The 22,690-nt window shown below is 43.3% G+C and overlaps 1 protein-coding gene across 4 annotated transcripts in view; it reads left to right on the forward strand.

Moving 5' to 3' along the window:
• CHD7 (chromodomain helicase DNA binding protein 7) overlaps positions 1–22,690 on the forward strand; it is a 552,230-nt gene that overhangs the window by 422,827 nt on the left and 106,713 nt on the right. For all 4 annotated transcript variants that reach the window (XM_069220233.1, XM_069220235.1, XM_069220234.1 and 1 more), the window contains 4 exons: positions 2,351–2,434; positions 12,650–12,787; positions 12,885–13,006; positions 13,284–13,527. In XM_069220233.1, coding sequence (XP_069076334.1) covers positions 2,351–2,434; positions 12,650–12,787; positions 12,885–13,006; positions 13,284–13,527 — 588 coding nt within the window. The remainder of the gene's footprint in view (positions 1–2,350; positions 2,435–12,649; positions 12,788–12,884; positions 13,007–13,283; positions 13,528–22,690) is intronic.

Genomic DNA, 22,690 nt, shown 5'->3' on the forward strand with positions numbered 1-22,690 from the left:
GATCTTAATTTAATCTTTTGTTTTATAATTGAAGAGTGTTTGACAACATTAGGGAAAGAATTAGTAGTGAACTACATTAATTGAATTTCGGGATCAAGGTGCCTCAGGGCTAGATTTCTTTTTTCTTTTTTTTTTTTTTTTTCTTTTTTAAAGCAAGATTTCCAACAACATATTACCTGTGATTTCCAGTTTTTTTTTTTTTTTTAACCCATTCTTGATTCTAGTGCTATTGAAAAATTACTTGACTTCGAAGGAGTGTTAATTAAACTGGTGAGATGGGATATCCCCTTAGTTTATTTCGTCACCTACAAAGGGTTCAATGCAGACTTTCTCAAATTTCCATTTAAGTTTTCCGTCAGACAAAAGGTCTAAAAACCTACACATTAAATGTTTTAATTGAACCATTGGCTGCTGGGATATTAAAAAGAACATTGTAGACATTGCCAATTCTCTGATTCTGCTCACTCACTTCTCACTTCTCTTTTCTTCTTTGGATAGATTGAATGGGAAAACTGATCAGCAGCTACAAGACCTCTTTTGTTAATTCTGGGGATGGAGCAAGACTTGTAGCTAAGGGTGCATCTACTTAATGTTTCACACCCTTTATTTGGGTAGGGGAAAAAAAGATTTAAAGGCAAGGTATATAACACTGACATTAATTATCCTGCTTGCTTCTTGCAGCTAATCCTGTGGGCATTTAGATTTCTCACTACTAAGGTAGTATGGGAAAATCAGGGTTTCCTCAAGCAAAAGTGAAAATTACATATGAAAAAACACACTCAACCCAAAATGTTTACTTTGTTTCTTGAGGCCTGTATGCTGGGAAAAGGTGGGTTTCTGCCTTGCGGTTTTCTACTTAAGTCAAATCGGGACGGACTGGGAAACTAAAGCAGCCTTGGCAAATTTTGTTAGACCAGCCTATATAGGGTGCATAGCAAGCAAGCCTGACCACTAAAATAGGGATGGGGGTGGGTGGTGCTACCCTCAACGACATTTTAGGAAAAAATGTCAAACGGTGCATTCTGCAACACATTTTAATTATATATTTAATTGTAGCAGTTTTTAAATTGTAGTAAATGATCATGTTAAAGCGCACCAGCATGCAGCAATCTTTATTGGGACTCTTCAATGATTTCCTCATTATCATCCTCTAACAGTGCCACTCATCTCTCCATAGCCCCTCTCTCACATGTATTTCATTTGTTTTATAGTGCCTCTTACCAGCATAGTTTGTTAGAGCACTGTACATCACACACACACACACATAGAAAGTGAATTATACATATGCAAATCAGTATTTAAAACATGTTACATATGACAAAGGGGGACGACAAGGTGCAGGATTCACCTGTCATCAATACTGGTAGACATTTTTCAAGAGTGCTTGGTCTACGGAAGCATAAACCTAGGATTCAAAACGTAACCGTGATTAGGATTGATTTTAATACGATTTTATTTCTACCCAAACAAATCCTTTTAGCAACAGATAATCAAAGACTGGGGAAAAGCATAACTTTCTAACCTGTACCATGCAGTTTGCGTGCAGCTGTTTGCTGGCAGTTCATAGCTCACTGTGCTTGATTATAATTGTAACTTTTCAACTGCATTGTAAAAAAGGAGCTTTCTGACAAAAGCAGTATCCCACAGAGCTATGCACATAAAATACTGTTCTGTGATCTGCACCGTACACGTTTTTTGCAGCAGGCGTATTAACCCTCTGCGCTACCTTAAATGAGTCAAAACTGCCACTCGTCAAAACCACGATCTCTCTCCAGCAGGTACATCCATCCCCAGGGTTATCTTGTACTTTTATTGTTGCCTGGAAACTGTTGAATATATAAGGAACTGTTGCACTGCTACAAATCTGCCCCTCGCTCCAATAACAAAAGAGACCTCCCACACTTCCTGCCTCCCGAGGAAACGCCTGATGCCGGTACTGCCAGTCCAACTTGAGTAAATGAAAATCTGGGAGAGCAGTTACACATAAACCTCATTTCATCAGTTCAAGAAATAGCTTTTGAAGATGCTAAATGCATGACATACCATAAGACCTTTCAGTTGCTCATTCATGAATTGTAATTTCACACTTGATTTAAAATATTCCTAGCCACTCTCTGCTGTAAAAGCTTTCACACAGTAATTAAACGGGATAGTTGAACTAGTCTGGGAGTATTGTGTTTTTCACGAGGATTGATCCTGCTGGATTACAGCATTTTGATTAAAGTAGCTGTTTAGAGAATGGAATCTGTCTTAGTGACCCAAATGTGAATTATTAGTGATAGTCACAAACGCATTTTTTTCTGTGAGAGGGATATACAGATGCAAACATAACAAAAATGTTTCTCTCCAGATTGAAGATGATCTTTTTAATCCTGATTACGTGGAAGTTGATAGGATACTGGACGCAAATCTTAGCACTGATGAAAACAATGAGGTAAGGAATTCAAGGTTAACTTTCAAAATTGCTAATCTTATTGATAATTTATCTGTTTGTCTATGCGTTCTCTGAACACTCTGTTCTGAATTGTTATTGTCTTGTAGAAAAACGTTTAGTCTTGTTCATTTACGTTACATGATTTCCTCTTATCATAGGAATGTTAGTTGATGTCTTCTAGACAGTGTAATTCACTTTGAAAGACCTCATAATGCATTTTCATTTATGCAGCCAACTGATCGACATCATGTTGATACAGGTTTGTTCTGGATAATCCTGATGGGAGGGATTCCAGACGTGTATTGTGGAAAAGGGTCTTCAAACCTTCCAAAAAGCAAGGTGTTTGTAAGATTGGTAGTGGTTGTACCTGGAATCGAATCTTGCCCTTGTTGGTGAGCCTTCCAAAAATGTCTTGTTTATTCCTGTTAAAGAACTCCGAAATACATTGTTTGAGATCTAGGGGATATGCTTCTTCTAAGTCCGCATTGTCATTGCGTTTTAGAAAACTAGTGATTGTATTTGTGTGTCCTTTTAGTCATAAGTAATATGCACTATAGGTGTGATCAAATATCTGCTCATTGAAGTTTTAAACAGTGAGCAAAATTGGTGTCATTTAAAGTTGAGGGACATGGGCAATAGGATGAAATGTACACATAACAGCCTTCCGGTGCTCAGTACATTGAGTATCTTTGAATTGTGTATTAGTAACTACCAGGAATGGGCTTATTAATGTTGGGCACCCACAGAAACTCGCAGAATATTTGTTCAAACTCTTAACACCTATGGCACATGCAGTAGGCAGTCCCAAGAAAAGCGCATGTTAAGTTCAAGCAGTAGCAACACATTTAAAGTAAAGAACACAATACAAGAGAGTTCCCCAAACATTTTTTTAAAAAGAAAATTTTAATGAGCATAACACACCAAGATCGTTAATCTAAAGTAGGCAATACTAGAGACATACATTTTTAAATTTGTAGAGCAAAAAATGGCAACAAAAAAGATTACTGTTCACAATTGACCAGGACCTGAATACAATTCCACGTCCACTGCGAAGGAAGGGAGTTTTCAGTGCACAAAGCTGGTTGTTCCTGTCAGTTTCTACCTCTGGCTTAGTCTCTGAAATGGAGGTCATCCTCGAAGTCTGTGATGTCATTGTGTCCGTTAGAAGCCCGCTGGTTTTTAGTCCAAAACGTCTGAGCTTGACAGGCCTGATTTTGTAGCAACAGTGATCAATTTGCAGGTCTAATATCTTTGCAAACTCGACCCAGACAAAGGTTTTACCTTTGTACTTAACGTTGTTTTGGAAGTTCAAGCCCTGCATAAGGGCAAGGCTAGACCTTAGCCAAGCAGGGCTCCGTGCAGCTGTGTGTCTTCACCTCGATGCCCTGCTGAACCTCTTTTCAGTGTGGTAGAAAGCTCTGAGAGGGACAAACTTTGTTTCCTCACCACCTTAGGTGTGACTTCCCTGAGCAACCCTTAGCAAATTCTCCCGGTCCGCCTGCCCCAACGTTTTACAAATGCTGGAAAAGCTCCTATTGGTAAGCCCTGCAAGCCCCTAGCTTTTAAAGGCTGCCTTCTAGGCACCACTTAACTGCAGGCTCCATGCCTTTGTGATAAGCTGGATCCTCTGTGTTTCATGCGTTCTACTGCTTTTTGTGTCCCCCCTCAAGGCGGTAAACAGGATGCCAACCGGTTCACCATTAGAGAACAGTTCCAGTCCCTGGATGCTAATAAGAGTTCAGGAATCCTTAAGTGACTCGTCTTCTTTTTAGCAAAGTAGTGTCTGCCCAGGATCAAGTATGTTCTGAGGAGCAGTGGGTGAAGTTACAGATTTATCCTGTGCATTAGCCTGTGATTGAACACTGAATCTTGATTATTTTCTTGAATTCCCCCACCTCCTTTTGCAGCTTTTTCTCTTTGCCTTACTATAAAATTATAGGATCCCATATTTTTAAGATGGCAGAACCCACCAGGTAGAAATTCCTGTTTTTGCCTTGATTGATGCACTCAGGGCAGCACTTTCTTCAATGCAAAATTACCACTTTATTTTTAGCCTTTCTTTAAATATCTTTTTTAACTTTTATCCAAACTATTCCAGGGCTAGATTTAGAATAGAATAGGAGTCTCCTGCACTACTTTGGGAACATTGCACTTTACCCAGATTTCCTAGGACAGGAGTTTGAATAGTAAATTTGGCCTTCCAATGTCCGCTATACCTGCTGCTTAGCAGGAGACTCCCCTCAATTCAAGAAGCAGAAAAGTGCCAACAGGCATGTCTGGCTTTGCCTCCTTAGCCACTCACCTATTTAGTTAAGCTCTCATCTCATCTGACTAGGTCAGAACTAGTTCTCTTCCCTACTGCGGCTTGAGCACTTAACACCCATTTGCTCTTCTGGGGTCATAATGTGTATTCCAGCTTTAGAGGTTTGAGTGGGAAAACTGGTTTTAAGGTAGTTCTGGCCCAGGCAGCTTAAAAGGCATTTCTTTAATGTTGTGTTATCAAAAATCTAACTTCTCCAGTAAAAACCTTTTTCTCGCCTTTCTTCAAGCAGAGATGGGGGACTAGCCTAGCAGAGCCTAAACAGTAAACATCTTATTTTACTGAGGGCTCACTAACCCCAGTTTCTAGTGCACCTTTTTTTTGTTTACCACTCTGCCCTGTGGGCTTACAAGCCACACATTAGGGGTAATCTTATTAATATGTACAAAAGTGATTTTGCTATTTGGCACAGACATTTCCCCTGTGATATGTCTTTGCAGTGCATTTAAACTCCCATCCCAGTATGAGCAGTGGTGCTCCGGGCAGACACATTTTATCAAATATGTGTGGTATAAAGACAGAGTACAGCCCACATGACATTTAACTGCCACAGGTGCATTTTCTGCACCATCTGCTATAGTTTGACAGGATAGCTCAGTAGACCTATTGGGTAGAACCAATTTTATCACTATCTTTTTAGGGCCTAAGTGCGCACTGATTAGCAGGGTCAGAGTCCCAATAACACAAAAATATGGCTTCGAAAAAGGCAAACATTTGGAATGACCTTGCAGAAAAGACCAATTTGCTACAGTAATTCCTGGTGCTGATCCACTGAAAGCAGTTGAAAGTCAGTATGAAGTAAAGTATTATAAAAGTTAGTAAGTATCCGACAAAAAGTGGAGGGTCATAGTGAACATACAGCTTACTCAGTGTTTTAGTTTTTATAGAACTATTAAAACAGAGGTGTGTGATGCATGATCAGCTCTTCTTTGGATTTTTAAGTGCTTTAGTATACGCTCAAAAGGTGGGGATCTGCTTTTCGAAGCATGTCAGAAGAATAGGTTACTTACCTCGAAATAACACTATTTCAGTTGAATTATCTAACTACATAATCTTTGCTGCTCTTCAGTCTCCCTGTTCTGTGCAGGGGGGACTTTTTAACATCCAGAAAGGTTCCAAATTAGAGATCAAGCCTATATCACCTGTAGTTTTATGCTGTGCATATGACGGTGCATAACTGGAAAGGAATGGGACGAGAAATTGAGGGCGCGTAATGCAGCCATATATTTTGAAATAACTAAACTGGAATATTTATTAAAGAATCGGTTACCACAGATACTTCAACCATATGGATAAACTTTACTATTTGTTTGAATGAGGCATAAACCAGGACTTTGATTAAATGTTTTACAATAATGTTGATTGCACTATAATTTTGGACTCAAATGTATTGCTGTTAAAGTACTCTGGATAAAGTCTGCTGCCTGGGGATATTTAAAAAGTGAGGACTCTATGGTTATAACGCATAAACAGCATTACATACTTGTTTCGAAGGTTTATGTAGAGCACTGTTTATCCAGATGATAAGACTGATTGCTTGCACAGTCACCAGCTTGCAGAGTTTAAGTAATTAAAAACTATTGAGCACATTCTACATATACCATCAAGCTAGCTTTGTTTAGGTTTAAAAATGACAGACTACACCACTCTAGAGTACAGTTTAATGACACATCGTCTATGCAAGCAACATCTGGATCTTCCACGTTATAGATAATCAGCTGACCCAGAGTAGGGTGGCATGGCTGACATTGCTTTGTAGGGAACACATTGTCTCTATAAAAGTAAACATTTATGCCTTTCGATTGCTCAGACTCCGCCTCAATTCTTGAGCATTTTGTCATATTAGTCAACCCTTTCACATAAAATCTGTTTCCATTGGTGTTTAGCAATTATGGTCTATTTTAGTCTTGCTAATTAGTGTTCTGTGATCTACAGCAGTGGTTCCCCACCTGTGGTCCTGGGACCCTCGGGGGTCCGTCAAGCCTCCTTAGAGGGTCCGCGACTGCTTAGAACATTAAATTGTATTAACAGATTAGGTCCCCAGCTTTCAGTAATGAGTGTGGGGGTCCCTGCATTACAGTGATGATTCTGTGAGGGTGCCCGGGTTCCAGTGATAAAGTGGGGTCCACAGAAGTCAAAAGGTTGGGAAACACTGATCTAGAGGAGGTTCTGATATCTACAGAAGGTTGATCTTTATCCTCTAAAGCTGCAGTTTCATGGGATGTCCTCGTGCAGTGTTTTCTTTTCTAGGATTCAGAAAACAATTAGTCACTGGTTGAAACCTTTTCCAGTATTACCACATGTCATACGCTCTGGAGTACTGGTATTGCATACCAAGGAAGTCTGCTGGCACAAGTGTTAAGTATTAAGCTATTATAACATAAAACAGCAAGCAAATTAGCATGGCTGCTTTTGATTCACCAAGCCTATCACAACACAGGACTGGCTTTGCTTCTATGCATGGTGGACACATTGAACTTTTTGGGTTCAAGAACCGAACCTCTGAAACTGGTCCCTTTTAACACTAACAAATATAAAAAATTGTAACATTTTCAAAAGTGTATGTTAAGCCTATCTGAGTCTTCTAGTCAGTTGTCTTAGTTGTTCGCTGTTCTTTTCTTTTCTTGTTAATTCGTAGCAACAAGATTTAGTGGATGTGCCCGAAGTATATAACAATGATCAGTTTGTTCCCCCTTTTAGCACTTTACTATTATTTTAGGAGTCTTATTAAACTTATATATTTCAGGAAATAAACTACTTGACTGGAGGTAGCTGGTTCTATCACATATCCTTGCTTTGCTAAAAAACAAGGGTTTGAAGGCATTGGTCCCATGTCAGCGAGGGAGAACACGTGTTTAGAATGTCCTTCAGCATTCCAATATTTGAAACTGATTGGTTGTCCAGTGTAAGTCATTTAATGGTCATTGTATGTCTGGTAACTGCAGCGAGCAGTATAAAGTGCTTCTGGCATTCAGGTGCTAGGATACAACAGCCTATTTAGTAACGTTCTACCAGTTTTGGGTTGACTGAGGCAGTTCTTGTCTTAACATTGCCCATGGAGGGGAGCAATGCATCCACCTTTTACCGTATTTAGCATTTACACATCCCTGCTTTCTGTCAAAGGGTGGCTCCAGAGTGCAGAGAGGACGACTCTTTAAAGGGCGCAACTGCTTTTCGTCTTGGAGAATCTGGGACACAAGGAGCCTGAAAGGCCAAGTAGCATGCATCAAATAGATTAGTAAAATTGTTCTTCAAGATTGTTTTTCTGTCTAAAACAGTGCAAGCTATTGATTCATCTTTCTGTAAAAGCATAAGCAGCAGAGCTCCTGATGCTTTTCTTACTCCCTTTGTTGCTACTGAACACCACTGTGTCCCAGGTGCGTGCCTCCCCCTCTAGCTTACTCATGTGTAAAACAAATGTTGGGCTGACCTCCGCAGATCTGAGCTGCACAACTTTGCTTCATATCCTACAACGGCCCTCTTTTGGAAATTTACTCTGCTCCCTAGACTGTTCTGTTGCCAAAAGCAGGATGATTGTGTTACACAGTAACACAGACCTAGTGCTATGGAAGTGACAAGTTTGAGGCATTCAAATAGGTGCTTCCGACTTTCATTGTCTTGCTAACATCACCAGAAACCACGGACTCAACAGTGCCTCCTATGCCGACGATACCCAACTGATCCTCTTCCTCACCCACAAGCCTACAACCGCAAAAAACAACTTTCACAACGGAATGAGGGCAGTAGCCGCCTGGATGAAGGACAGCTGCCTGAAACTCAACTCTGACAAGAGCGAGGTCATCATTCAAGGTGTCAAACCCTCTGCCTGAGATGTCTCCTGATGGCCCCCAGAACTTCCCCTTCTCCCTCCCATTGACCACACATGCGACCTCTGCATCATCCTCAACTCCTCGTTCTCAATAAATCACCAAGTCAACGCCATCTCATCCTCATGTGTCTACACACTGTGCCTGCTACGAAAGATCTTCAAATGGATCCCGATCAAATCCAAGAGAACAGTCACCCAGGTGCTCGTCACCAGCAAATTAGACTACGGCAACACAGAATCCAGAAAGCCTCGGCCAAACTTATCCGGGGTATCCCCTGCCACATTGTCAGTCACCTGAGACCTTCACTGGCTCTGAATCAACAAAATCACTTTCAAGCTCCTCATGCGTGCATACAAGGCTCTCCACAACATCAGACCAGCATACCTCAATCGCCGCCTGACATTCCACATGTCCACTAAACACCTCTGATCCGCCCAACTGGCCCTCACCACACCCACAACGATACACAAGAACTCAGCTGGAGGAAGATCCTTCTCTTACCTCACGGTAAAGACCTGGGACACGCTTCCGCTACACCCCAGGCAATCACCCTCACTACCTCAATTCAAGAAGAACCTTAAGACCGGGCTCTTTGACTTAATGCCTACTACCCCCAGCGCCTTGAGACCGTCACTGGTGATTAGCCGCGCTCTACACATATGCTGATTGGTTGATCTGTGATGCAAATGCCAATGGTGGTAGTGCTGAGAAGCTAAAAACAGTGATCTAGAAACTACAGCGCCTTCTTATCCGAGGCATTTGGCGGAGGTGGCCTCCCGAACTGGTTGCAGCTTTCCAGGAGAAATTTCCAGGAATGGACAGAACTCTCAATGTAGGCATTATCGGTTGATTTGTCCTCTATGTGCCTTATTACAGCACCTATGTTTCTGCATGACTTGGAGGTCATTAGATAAAGAAAGATGCTGAATGGCAAGTATAAGTTAAACAATTGTTTTGCAGCATGATTCCTTTTCTGGATTTGCAGCTGTGCATTATTCGGTCATCTAGTGGTTTGGCCCAGAATGGTTTTCCTTTCTCCCCCCCCCCTTTCCCTCTTAAGCATTGTTGACCACCATTTAGTGCTGGTCTGTCCCTTGTGTGATGTCAGGCAGTGCCCCGGGAGTTCATGTGAGTGGTAGCCATCTTCAAAATCTTTTTTCCACCTTTGGATCCAGAAGCAAAAGGAGGAGCTCCGAAGTTTGTTGGAACAATATCGGAGCATGACTGCTAAGTGAAAAAATGTGATGTATCCATGTTGCGTTTTGGACCATTCCTGTTGGTGGCACTAGGCCTACCCGCACAAGTGAGGTACCATTTTTATCAGAAGACATGTGGGAGCATAGCATAGTAGGATATCTTATTACCAAATGGGTTTCTCTGCATTTGTGCCTTCCAAATGTAAGGCAGTGTGTAAGAAAGAAGACATTTTGAAAAATATCCTGTAAATCATACGCTCGTACGGGTATCCACAAAGTCAGACATATACAAATAACCACTCGTCTAATCTCCATATATTGTGCCAATTTCAGAAATACATAGGTTACTTTGATAACTATTTTTCACTCTACATATTTCAACATTTGAATGTCTATACTCGTTAGGGGGGCAGCATTTAAGGGGTATCCTTAAATTAACTTTGATCAAAGTTATACTGTAACCCAGAGAGATGTCCTATGGAGTAGGCAGCTTTGCTATACAGGGAGTGCAGAATTATTAGGCAAATGAGTATTTTGACCACATCATCCTCTTTATGCATGTTGTCTTACTCCAAGCTGTATAGGCTCGAAAGCCTACTACCAATTAAGCATATTAGGTGATGTGCATCTCTGTGATGAGAAGGGGTGTGGTCTAATGACATCAACACCCTATATCAGGTGTGCATAATTATTAGGCAACTTCCTTTCCTTTGGCAAAATGGGTCAAAAGAAGGACTTGACAGGCTCAGAAAAGTCAAAAATAGTGAGATATCTTGCAGAGGGATGCAGCACTCTTAAAATTGCAAAGCTTCTGAAGCGTGATCATCGAACAATCAAGCGTTTCATTCAAAATAGTCAACAGGGTCGCAAGAAGCGTGTGGAAAAACCAAGGCGCAAAATAACTGCCCATGAACTGAGAAAAGTCAAGCGTGCAGCTGCCACGATGCCACTTGCCACCAGTTTGGCCATATTTCAGAGCTGCAACATCACTGGAGTGCCCAAAAGCACAAGGTGTGCAATACTCAGAGACATGGCCAAGGTAAGAAAGGCTGAAAGACGACCACCACTGAACAAGACACACAAGCTGAAACGTCAAGACTGGGCCAAGAAATATCTCAAGACTGATTTTTCTAAGGTTTTATGGACTGATGAAATGAGAGTGAGTCTTGATGGGCCAGATGGATGGGCCCGTGGCTGGATTGGTAAAGGGCAGAGAGCTCCAGTCCGACTCAGACGCCAGCAAGGTGGAGGTGGAGTACTGGTTTGGGCTGGTATCATCAAAGATGAGCTTGTGGGGCCTTTTCGGGTTGAGGATGGAGTCAAGCTCAACTCCCAGTCCTACTGCCAGTTCCTGGAAGACACCTTCTTCAAGCAGTGGTACAGGAAGAAGTCTGCATCCTTCAAGAAAAACATGATTTTCATGCAGGACAATGCTCCATCACACGCGTCCAAGTACTCCACAGCGTGGCTGGCAAGAAAGGGTATAAAAGAAGGAAATCTAATGACATAGCCTCCTTGTTCACCTGATCTGAACCCCATTGAGAACCTGTGGTCCATCATCAAATGTGAGATTTACAAGGAGGGAAAACAGTACACCTCTCTGAACAGTGTCTGGGAGGCTGTGGTTGCTGCTGCACGCAATGTTGATGGTGAACAGATCAAAACACTGACAGAATCCATGGATGGCAGGCTTTTGAGTGTCCTTGCAAAGAAATGTGGCTATATTGGTCACTGATTTGTTTTTGTTTTGTTTTTGAATGTCAGAAATGTATATTTGTGAATGTTGAGATGTTATATTGGTTTCACTGGTAATAATAAATAATTGAAATGGGTATATATTTTTTTTTGTTAAGTTGCCTAATAATTATGCACAGTAATAGTCACCTGCACACACAGATATCCCCCTAACATAGCTAAAACTAAAAATAAACTAAAAACTACTTCCAAAAATATTCAGCTTTGATATTAATGAGTTTTTTGGGTTCATTGAGAACATGGTTGTTGTTCAATAATAAAATTAATCCTCAAAAATACAACTTGCCTAATAATTCTGCACTCCCTGTAGTGGAAATAGCTTTTTGGGCTGTTTCACTCTAAGGACATATTTAACATTCAATTCCTACATGTCCTATTTTTTAAATACCTAGCACCCTGCCTTATGAGCAATAAAGCATTTAAAGGGGTGACAAACATGTTTAAGAGCAAGGTTTTGACCTGTCAAAAGGGGTTATTGTAACAGACCAAATTCATGGTTTAAAACTGTAATAGGCTACAAAAGGTACGCCTGGGTGGCACAGAGGATGCTGCTTTCCACTAGTGACATTTCACTTACAGGTCCTAAGTACATGTTTTACCACTTACTAGGGACTTGTAGGTAAGTTAAATATGCTGATTTGTGGTATGCCACACTCCCCATGTTGAGGGGTGCACGTTGTCACTTGTCAGGTGTGAAGTGCACAGAGTTCTACAGACAGCAAAAGGCAAAAACAAAAAACAAAAAAAAAAAACTGGTGACTGCCGAAAAAGGGTAGATGTGCTACAATGGATACTAGGGAAAGTTTTACATAGGAAGAAATACACTTAATTGGGAGTCTGTATGCGATGAGATCTTGAATTAAGAAGTTACTAACTGTTGATAGGAAAGGAATGACTATGAAATACAAAAATACACTAACTTTTTCTTTACTTTGGTAAATGATAAACTCATTCAAGTAAAATGTTTTAAAGTGCTTGGTTATTGTAAGCGATATGTTCACCTTTTTTCTTGAATTGATTCAGCAAGTAACAGCTGTTTTTATTGTTCTAAAAATGAGTGCCTGTTGTAGTATAGTGTAATATGTTTTTTTTCTGTTTTAAATGTAAAAAACAGCCCGTTATGCACTATTTGGTGAAGTGGTGCTCGCTTCCGTATGAAGATTGTACATGGGAAGTGAAGGAGGATATAGACCAAGTTAAAATTGACGAATATGAGGCCCTGAAGGCTCGGCAGCCTTCAACAGAGCGTGTGGTAAGAACTGGCAAGCTACATTGCAGTTTTATTTGAAAACAGCGCGGTAATGTGGCCTTTCGGAAACCACTAATGGGATTTACTGTATTTGAAACAGGAGCGACCTCCTGCTGATGAGTGGAAGAAATCGGAGAGTTCCAGAGAGTATAAAAACGATAACAATCTCAGGGAATACCAGTTGGAGGGAGTTAACTGGCTTTTATTCAATTGGTATAACATGTAAGTTTGTTTTTTAGTCTTACTTCGGCAGCTTGTATTTTTGCAGTCACGTAATAGTTTTGTAGGAGTTCAGCTTTGCAATACTTAAAAAAATATATATATAACCCGTAACTCTATAAAACCTCAACCATTTTTAGATTGTATATGGTTTATCGTACAACTTGCGAGCCTCTGTACAAGCTTTTCGTTTTTGTGATTTGTTTTTCTGCAGTGTAAGTAGATAGTATATGTTCTACATTAATGATTTTAATAATTTATGCTGTCTTTTTTATTTCAGGCGAAACTGCATTTTAGCAGACGAAATGGGTTTAGGGAAGACTATCCAGTCCATTACATTTCTCTATGAGATATATTTGAAGGGAATTCAAGGCCCATTTTTAGTCATTGCCCCTTTGTCCACAATTCCCAACTGGGAGCGGGAGTTTCGCACTTGGACGGAGTTGAATGTGGTTGTGTATCACGGAAGTCAAGCCAGCCGACGAACTATTCAGTTGTATGAAATGTACTTCAAAGATGCACAGGTATGCATTACAAATTAATTTAATTCAGTACTACTGCGGCATACAGAAGGACAGAGGCGTCTGATTAGTTTGAAAGACGCATCCCTCGCAGAATGTGTGACGTTTCATATTACTACAAATGCTTGCTAGTATACAGACTTTTCTGCATTGAATTATTTATACAGTTGGTCACTTGCACGAGTTAATGTGCAGAGCATACTGAACTGCCCTTATATATAGAAAACTGATAATCCTGCAAAGACTTTTTCCTTTTTTTTTTTTTTTTTTTTTTTAATACCGAGACTCAGTTTTTCAGTTGTGCAATGTAAACTGTAAATTTCAGGAATTGTCGGATGTAGAGAAATAGACACCTTACAGAGGGACACTGGGTCCATCCGTTGGGACGGTCATCTAGAAGACTTCAATTTTTTTTTTAACTTTAAGTTCATGTATTAGAGCTTTTTGCGACATGAATTAATTTTGTGCTTAACATCTAGAATTTAGATACCTCATCTTAAAATGCTGTACATATATAGCTAGCTATTCAATGATCATTAGATGACTCATCTCACAACTAGAGAATTACATTTTACTAATATCTTCTTAGCTCTGGTGCTTAGTACCCTAGATTCTTTGAATTATTTAACTTATCAAGAGGAACACGTGCTTTCGAAGTTGAACTCCAAATGTGGTTAAGTATACCTATACCTTGCTTTGGAACTTTTTATTTTGCTTCACTGCCTTATCTTTTTTAGTTTTTTTTTTTTTAGTCTCGCCTATCAGGCTATGCATAGGGTCTGGATATGAAAACCATTGTGAACAGCCCTTTCATTGCTTACCGTTGGTCGGTATGATTGTCACTTATTTGCCTGCTTCTTATTGAGTGACTTGCCCGGACCCCAGAGACATCGCAGCCTGATTTTGGAGCCACAAAACAAGAACTTGGCAGTCAAAATAGCAAAATTTGTGGTATTTTTGCAACAGGCACAAAAGTTGTCAGAAAAATAGTGTTCCAGCCAGCAAACCAGTACCACACCGCAAGTGTGAGCTAGGGGACGAGATGTCTCGCGCCAGAGAAGCGTGCATAATGTAGTTTCAAATGTGCGCTCTCTAGCACGTTCCAGATATGCTGCTATCCAGCCTGACATACATGCTGCTGGACGGAGCTGTAAATGTGCCCACCCTGTCCCCTTCTCCCATCTTAATGTAAGTTGGAAGGAGGGTGGCAGATGCTACTGAAAAAGTCCCTTGCAGCAGCAGGTGTTTCACGCTGCTTAGCGATGCTCGGCGTAGGAGAGAGTAGAAAGGTGATTAGGGGGAGATGAAGTTGAGGAAAGGAGGAGGACTGCTAGGGACAGGTCAGTGGAGGGAGGACACGAAGACACATGAAGGGAATCTTATATTGGCATTGCAGACCAGGGATAGAGAATAAAACACAGCTAAACTTTTTTTTTTTATTTAGGATTTTTCATGGGGCTTTTGTTAAAATCGCAGAGTTTTTACAAAGGTCCCAAATCCACAATGCTTTCTTTCCCCAACATGCAAAATCTTGGAGGGTCTGCTTGCCGCCTTCTTACGAATGTCCCTTCCCTGGATTATAGCTTATTAATGTTCCTTTTGATTGACTGGCTCGTATGTTTCCACTGCTCACATTTGAATAACACTTTTTTTTTTTCTTTTTCATTCAGCTCTTCATGAGAATGCGTGTTTCTAGCTCTGTTCTTCACATGTGCCTTATGCCATCTCACTTATTTGCCAGGCCAACCCCCAAAAACACGTGTTGATCTCCACCCCTTTCAGCTTCTCTGTAATACCACAGCAGCAGGGATGTTTTTGTCTAGGGTATAGCTGAAGGAAAGATTTTAAGGGTTGGTTTAGTTTTATCTCCTGTATTCCGCACATTGCATGAAAGCACAGGCTTTGACACTCTAAGACTTTTTTTTAGAGCACCGGGAAAAAGGCCTTTGCTTCACTCTCAGCTGGTGTCTGAGGATGGTGTACTCGGAGAGACACTTCTCCTAGAGGTATATTTTACAGCTTTTTGTTTTAATAAAGTGAAACTAGTTGCCCTCAGTATGCGGTCTGGCACAATATTGTTCAATTTAATATATCAGTTTATAAATCCACATATATCATGTAGGAAGTTGGCTCTGTATGCACTATTTCAAAGTAAGGAATAGTATGCACAGAGTCCAAGGGTTCCCCTTAGAGGTAAGATAGTGGCAAAAAGAGATAATACTAATGCTCTATTTTGTGGTAGTGTGGTCGAGCAGTAGGCTTATCAAAGGAGTAGTGTTAAGCATTTGTTGTACATACACACAGGCAATAAATGAGTGACACACACTCAGAGACAATTCCAGGCCAATAGGTTTTGTTATAGAAAAATATATTTTCTTAGTTTATTTTAAGAACCACAGGTTCAAATTCTACATGTAATATCTCATTTGAAAGGTATTGCAGGTAAGTACTTTAGGAACTTTGAATAATCACAATAGCATATATACTTTTTACATAAAACACATATAGCTATTTCAAAAGTGGACACTTAGTGCAATTTTCAACAGTTCCTGGGGGAGGTAAAGTAATGTTAGTTTTTGCAGGTAAGTAAACCACCTACGGGGTTCAGTTTGGGGTCCACCGTTCAGAGCAACCCCAAAGTTACCACACCAGCAGCTCAGGGCCGGTCAGGTGCAGAGTTCAAAGTGGTGCCCAAAACACATAGGCTTCAATGGAGAAGGGGGTGCCCCGGTTCCAGTCTGCCAGCAGGTAAGTACCCGTGTCTTCGGAGGGCAGACCAGGGGGGTTTTGTAGGGCACCAGGGGGGACACAAGTCCACACAGAAAGTACACCCTCAGCAGCGCAGGGGTGGCCGGGTGCAGTGTGCAAACAAGCGTCGGGTTTCCAATAGGTTTCAATGAGAGACCAAGGGGTCTCTTCAGCGGTGCAGGCAGGCAAGGGGGGGGGGGCTCCTCGGGGTAGCCACCACCTGGGCAAGGGAAAGGGCCTCCTGGGGGTCACTCCTGCACTGGAGTTCCGATCCTTCAGGTCCTGGGGGCTGCGGGTGCAGGGTCTTTTCCAGGCGTCGGGAATTCAGAGTCAGGCAGTCGCGGTCAGGGGGAGCCTCGGGATTCCCTCTGCAGGCGTCGCTGTGGGGGCTCAGGGGGGACAACTTTGGTTACTCACAGTCTCGGAGTCGCCGGAGGGTCCTCCCTGAGGTGTTGTTTCTCCACCAGTCGAGTCGGGGTCGCCGGGTGCAGTGTTGCAAGTCTCACGCTTCTTGCGGGGATTGCAGGGGTCTTTAAATCTGCTCCTCTGGATACAAAGTTGCAGTCTTTGTTGAACAGGGCCGCTGTTCTCGGGAGTTTCTTGGTCTTTTGGAAGCAGGGCAGTCCTCTGAGGATTCAGAGGTCGCTGGTCCCGGGGAAAGCGTCGCTGGAGCAGTTTTCTTCTGAAGGAGGGAGACAGGCCGGTAGGGCTGGGGCCAAAGCAGTTGGTGTCTTCTTCTTCTCTGCAGGGTTTTTCAGCTCAGCAGTCCTCTTCTTCTTTAAGTTGCAGGAATCTAAATTCTTAGGTTCAGGGGAGCCCTTAAATACTAAATTTAAGGGCGTGTTTAGGTCTGGGGGTGGGTACACACTCTTTGTGCCTCCTCCCAAGGGGAGGGGGGTCACATTCCTATCCCTATTGGGGGAATCCTCCATCTGCAAGATGGGGGATTTCTAAAAGTTAGTCACTTCAGCTCAGGACACCTTAGGGGCTGTCTGTCTACCTTTTCTATTAAAAGTAACTAGACTGCTACCCTGAGGTAGCTTGCCTGGCACATTCTTGCCACCATTTCCCACCCAATGTGACCACTATGCCATTCATGTAAGTGTGCTCCCTAATTCATGTACAGAAAGGTTAGTTAAAATTAATGTTGACTGCTTATAGCAGATCATGTAGTTGATTGTTTGCACTTGTTCCTACTCATGATATATAGATTGATTGCCTTCCATGCATGCATACATGTTTTTGTTTCAGATCTCCATATGTTTCTTGATTAAAGTGCAACTGCCAGTTGTGAGACAAATATTTGTGGATGGTCATTATCATTGGCTTCAATCCTCATGTTTGTTTTTGCATTCCAGTAAAGTAATTGTTTGTCACATGAACATTAACATGCAGATATCTGTTTATCCTTGTGAGGTGACCATAAAGTATTAATTTTATTCAGTGATTGTGCATGTGTGACCGTGAGTTAGTTTGGGATACACATGAGGGTGCTTCTGTATGTCATACGTTTGCCACCTGTGTTCCGAACTCAGTCTTTTGCAGTATTTTTACCACAATTCTGGATATGTGTACATGCAGTTCTGCATCCAGATTACGGCCCATGGATTTTTTTTCTATTTGTTGTAATAATCTGCACTCCTCCTTTGTAATTTATGATCTGCCAGACTTCTAGTTGCAGATTCCTTACCTTTGAATTTCCCCTAGACATCAGTCTGGATCCAGAAGACTTATGTGAGCAAGTCCCATGTGTGCCGTTAGGTGGTATCGATCAGGTCAGCGTCCTTCGTCTGCGTCGTCCACACCAGAAATTACGTTGCGGTTCCTATATAGGTGCCACTCCGGCCCGCTGACATCAGTTCTTTTCTTTCTGCACCAGCAAGTGCTGATCCGAAAAAGCTAACACTCAGTCACTTTTTGACCAGCTTTTTTCAACTTTTTGTTGAGTTTTTTTTCAAGTGTTCTACTCCTGGTGCATCGAGGATGTCATCCAGAAAGACCAGCTTCCAACCCTCGGATCCGGTCACCGGCTGATGTCTGTGATGAATCCACACTTTGTGCCTGGAGTGTTGGGCTATGGGTCCAAAGGCTTTGAGGGAGCAGTCCTTAAAGCTGAAGACTGCCTGATGCTCGTCTCTGCGCAGTCGTGATCTCGGTCAAGAGGAAGGTCCTGGGACCGGTTGCAGAGTCCTTCATCGTCCCACTCCAAGTTCTCGGAGTGATCGGGTAAGTCGAGATACAAGAAGTCCAAGTAGTGGAAATATTCCTTGACTTCTCTGGTCGGCCGATGAGATGAGGGAGTGTCAATGATCTAGGCCTTGCTTTGCAGAGACTGTGCCTGGCTGACTCCGCGTCACCCCAAGTTTTGGAGAGCCAAAGCAACTCCTGGCCAACTCAGAGTTTTACGAGGCCATGTGCCTCATTTTTGGGCAGCCTGACACCGCAGGAGCATCTTTGGGCCCCATGGAGTTGTAAGGATTCTGCACCAGCAGCTTTAGCTCTGAAGGGCATCCTTGGATCCAGTCCTGGATCCAGTCCTGGATCCAGACCACTGTCAGTCGTACCACCCTGACCTTCCAGGATGCCGGTGCCAACGCTCCCACCACTATCCCCTCCCACTGGCAGCACCATCCCCAATGTGATCTCCAACATGGAGCGGGATATCGCAGACGCAGCAGGGGCCTTTCCTCCTAGACCGGCTCCTGAGCCTTTTTACTATGGGTTAGGCCTCAGGGATAAATGGGAGGAGTCTGTTACTTGAGCATACCAGCCCCATGAAACTATAGACTGACATGAAGACTTGGGTGAGGCCAGTGCATTGGATGCATCTTCAGATACTGGCATACTTTCTTCTCCTACCGTGGCTACAGAGGATAGCACATCTTATTCTATGGTAGCAAGAGGATAGGCTGAGGTCCTGGAACTTCATCTGCATTCAGTGGCCATCCAGACTAATTTCTTGACAGTGGCACTACAAACCTGGAGGTTCCACTTCAGAACCCCTGCTCCTACCTGATAAGACCCTCAGCAACGTCCTACTGATTACCTAGTCCAAACGCAGCACAGGGGCACCTGTGAAAAGGACGATTGTCCGCATCCATCACCCCGCACTGGGGGACCCAAGTTTCTTGAAGCAGCAACCCACCCCTGAGAGCTTGGTGGTCCAAGCCTCTACCTCTCAGGATGAGTTCCCTTCTGCTCCCCCGGATAGGGAATTCAAAAGGTTGGGCTCACTTGGGAAGATGTTTTCGTACACCAGCCTTGCATTGCGATCCTTGAATACTGCGTGCCTTTTGGGCCATTATTCCCAAATGCTGTGGGACTCTGGAGTGCATGTGCTGCCACAGGTCCTAGAGGAGGCCTGGGCTGCACACTATCAGGCTGTTGACGATGATAGAGACACAGCAAAGTTCGCAATGCGTTGCAGACTTGACACAACCAGCTTGCTGGGCAGAGTGGTTTCATCAACAGTGGTCACGCCTTGCTGAGGACGTGTGGCTTCCTTGATGGACATGCCCTTTGCTGGCACTCGTCTCTTTGGAGACGAGACAGACTTGGCGCTTGAGCGCTTCAAGAATTCTTGGGCTACATGCATGTTTTATGGCCTTGTGGTGGCCCCCGTCTCACTCAGTCTGCCTTTCACCCCTTTTGTGGCGACAGATGAGGCCTCCAATTATGGACAGCCACTGTGGGTGCATGCTGCCTGACCTCTACGTGTCCAAGGGTCCATCAACCTCATCGATCAGGTGGCCAGCGGTCTGGAGAATCTGCCACCCCCACCTCTGTAGCAGCTTCTAAGCCTTCCTAGTCTGACCCTCCCCCCACCATGGGCCAGTTGGCGGCAGGATTTGCCATCACTTGTTCTGCTGGCAATCCATCACAAAAGAGGTGGGTTTTGCAGTTAGTCCAACAGGGCTACCTTTTCCTCTTCGAAACTACCCCTCTGTCCATGCGACCATCCTACGATTGGAAGAGGGAGGATCACTTGTATCTTCTTGGACAGGAAGTTATGGCTCTCTTTGCCAAGGGAGCCATAGAGAGGGTTCATGCGCCATAGGTAGGTTGTTGGTGCTATTTCTGCTACTTTCTGGCCCACAGACGTACCTTGTGGTTCACGATAGGCCAGGAACACTTTCAGTTCACCAAGCTCTTCTTTGGCCTTACCAGCACCCATCAGGTGTTTACCAAGGTGATGGCAGTGGTTGCGACTCATCTGCGGAGATCAGGGGTGTCAGTGTTCCTCCTATATCTACGACTGACTACTGAAGGCAGACTTGCCCCAGGCTGTCGTCTCACATCTTCAGACTATGGCGTATCTCCTTTATTCGCTGGGATTCATTATAAATGTGCCTAAGTCACTTCTGACTCCCTTTCAGATGCTCCCTTTCATTAGAGCTGTTCTGGACACAGTGCAGTTAAGGGCTTCTCCTTCCGGGCAGTAAGTCCATGATATTTAGGCTATGATTACAATGTTTCAGCCTCTATCCTGGATTTCGTTGAGAATGACTGAGGCTGTTGGGCTGCATGGCCACCTGCATCCTGCTGGTGACACATGCAAGATGGCATATGTGGGCTCTGCAGTGGGACCTGAATTTTGAGGGAGCAGCATCAGGGAAATCTCTCTGACAAGGTCCAGATCTCAGAGGGGACTGTGAAAGATCTGCAGTGGTGGTTAATAAATCGCAGTTGAGGCAGATTCCTCTTCTTTCCTCAACCACATATGACAGTAGGAACAGGTGTGTCACTCCATGGATGGGGCAGCCATCTGGGAGAGGTGGATGTCAACGGCATCTGGTCTCTGGCAGAATCTGGACTCCACATCAACCTGTTGGACCTCCGTGCAATCCAGCTAGCATTGAAAGCATTTCTTCACTCTATGAAGGGAAAGATGTTGCAGGTGTTCGTAGAGAACACCACTGCCATGTTGTACTGCAACCGGTATGGTGGGGTTGTTTTTGTCCGGAGGCTCTGCACCTCCGGACATGGCTGGAACAGCAGGGCATATTTGTGATGGTTCAACATCAGGTGGCATCACTGAACACCAGAGCAGACTAACTCAGCTGAAAATTCCTAGATGACGTCTTCATCCGGAGGTGGCACATGGTCTCTTCTAGCTGTGGGGAGAGCCTTGGTTAGTTGATCTGTTCACCATTGCACAGAAAATGCAATGTCAGCAGTTTTGTGCATTGGCGCTTCCAAGGCAGCAATTGCTCGGAGATGCTTTCCGTCTCCAGTGGATCTCGGGCCTCGTGTACGTCTTTACGTCCATACCACTTCTGCCCAAAGAACACGAGAAGATGAAGAATGACGGGTCCCCAATAATCCTTGGGTCTCCAGACTTGACATGGAGAGTCTGGTGTCACGAGCTGCTGAGCATGTCCATCGAGTCTCTGATCAGAGTGCTTATTCAGGGAGATCTTCTGTCACAGCAGCATGGGAGGGTTCTGCACCGGAACCTGTCCAAGGTCCGCTTTCTTGTGTGGAGATTGAACAGTGACAGTTGACAGCTTTTGACAATCCTCCCGAAGTCTGTAACGTAATCTGGGCAGTCAGGTGGCCCTTCACCAAAACAGTATAGGCCTGTCAGAAGATAGTCATGGCATGGTGCACAGACCCACTTTCTGCCCCTCTCTGAGGTTCTGTTGTTTATCCTTTCCTTGGTCCAGAAGGGCTCTGCTATGGGCACTCTTAAAGGTTGTCTGCTAGTTCTACTTTTTTGAGGTTGCCTGATCAACCTTCTTTGTTTTAGTCTCCTATTGTACATAGGTTCCTCAGATGTATTAGACACGTCTTTTTTCCATCCCCATTCATTTTACCCAAGTAGGATATGAATTTGGTTCTGACATTTCTGATTTGTGCTCCTTTTGAGCCTGTCCACAAGTGTCCTCTTAGGCTTCTCACTTTGAAAACAGTCTTCCTTGTGGCCATTACATATACCTGCAGGGTGAGTGAGCTGCAGGCATCGTCATCCAAAGCACCCTACCTTTCTGTCTATCCTGACAGTGGTTCTTCGCAGTAGGACCTCTTTTCTGCCAAAAGAGATTATGCCCTTTCATGTAGGCCGATCCTTCTGCCTACTTTTTATGCACCCCCACATCCTTCTACGAAAGAGGATAGACTGCACCAACTAAACCCAAAAAGAGCATTGGGCGTTCTAACTTTATCATACAAAAGTGTTCTGGGTGGATGACCAACTCATTGTAGGGTATGTGGGTGCAAAGAAAGGTCGGTCAGTGCATAACGGGCCATCTCCAGATGAGTCGTACTCGTACCCCGATTGTTTGTGTGCTCATTCTTCCAAAGCTAAATCTGCGACAGCTGAGTTAGCTTGCGGAGTTCCAGCCCATGATGTCTGTCATGCAGCAATGTGGGCATCTCTGAAAACGTTTACCAAGCACTACTGCCTGGAAAGTCAGAT

The sequence above is a fragment of the Pleurodeles waltl genome, chromosome 2_2 (assembly GCF_031143425.1).
Source record: "Pleurodeles waltl isolate 20211129_DDA chromosome 2_2, aPleWal1.hap1.20221129, whole genome shotgun sequence".
Taxonomy (NCBI): Eukaryota; Metazoa; Chordata; class Amphibia; order Caudata; family Salamandridae; genus Pleurodeles; species Pleurodeles waltl.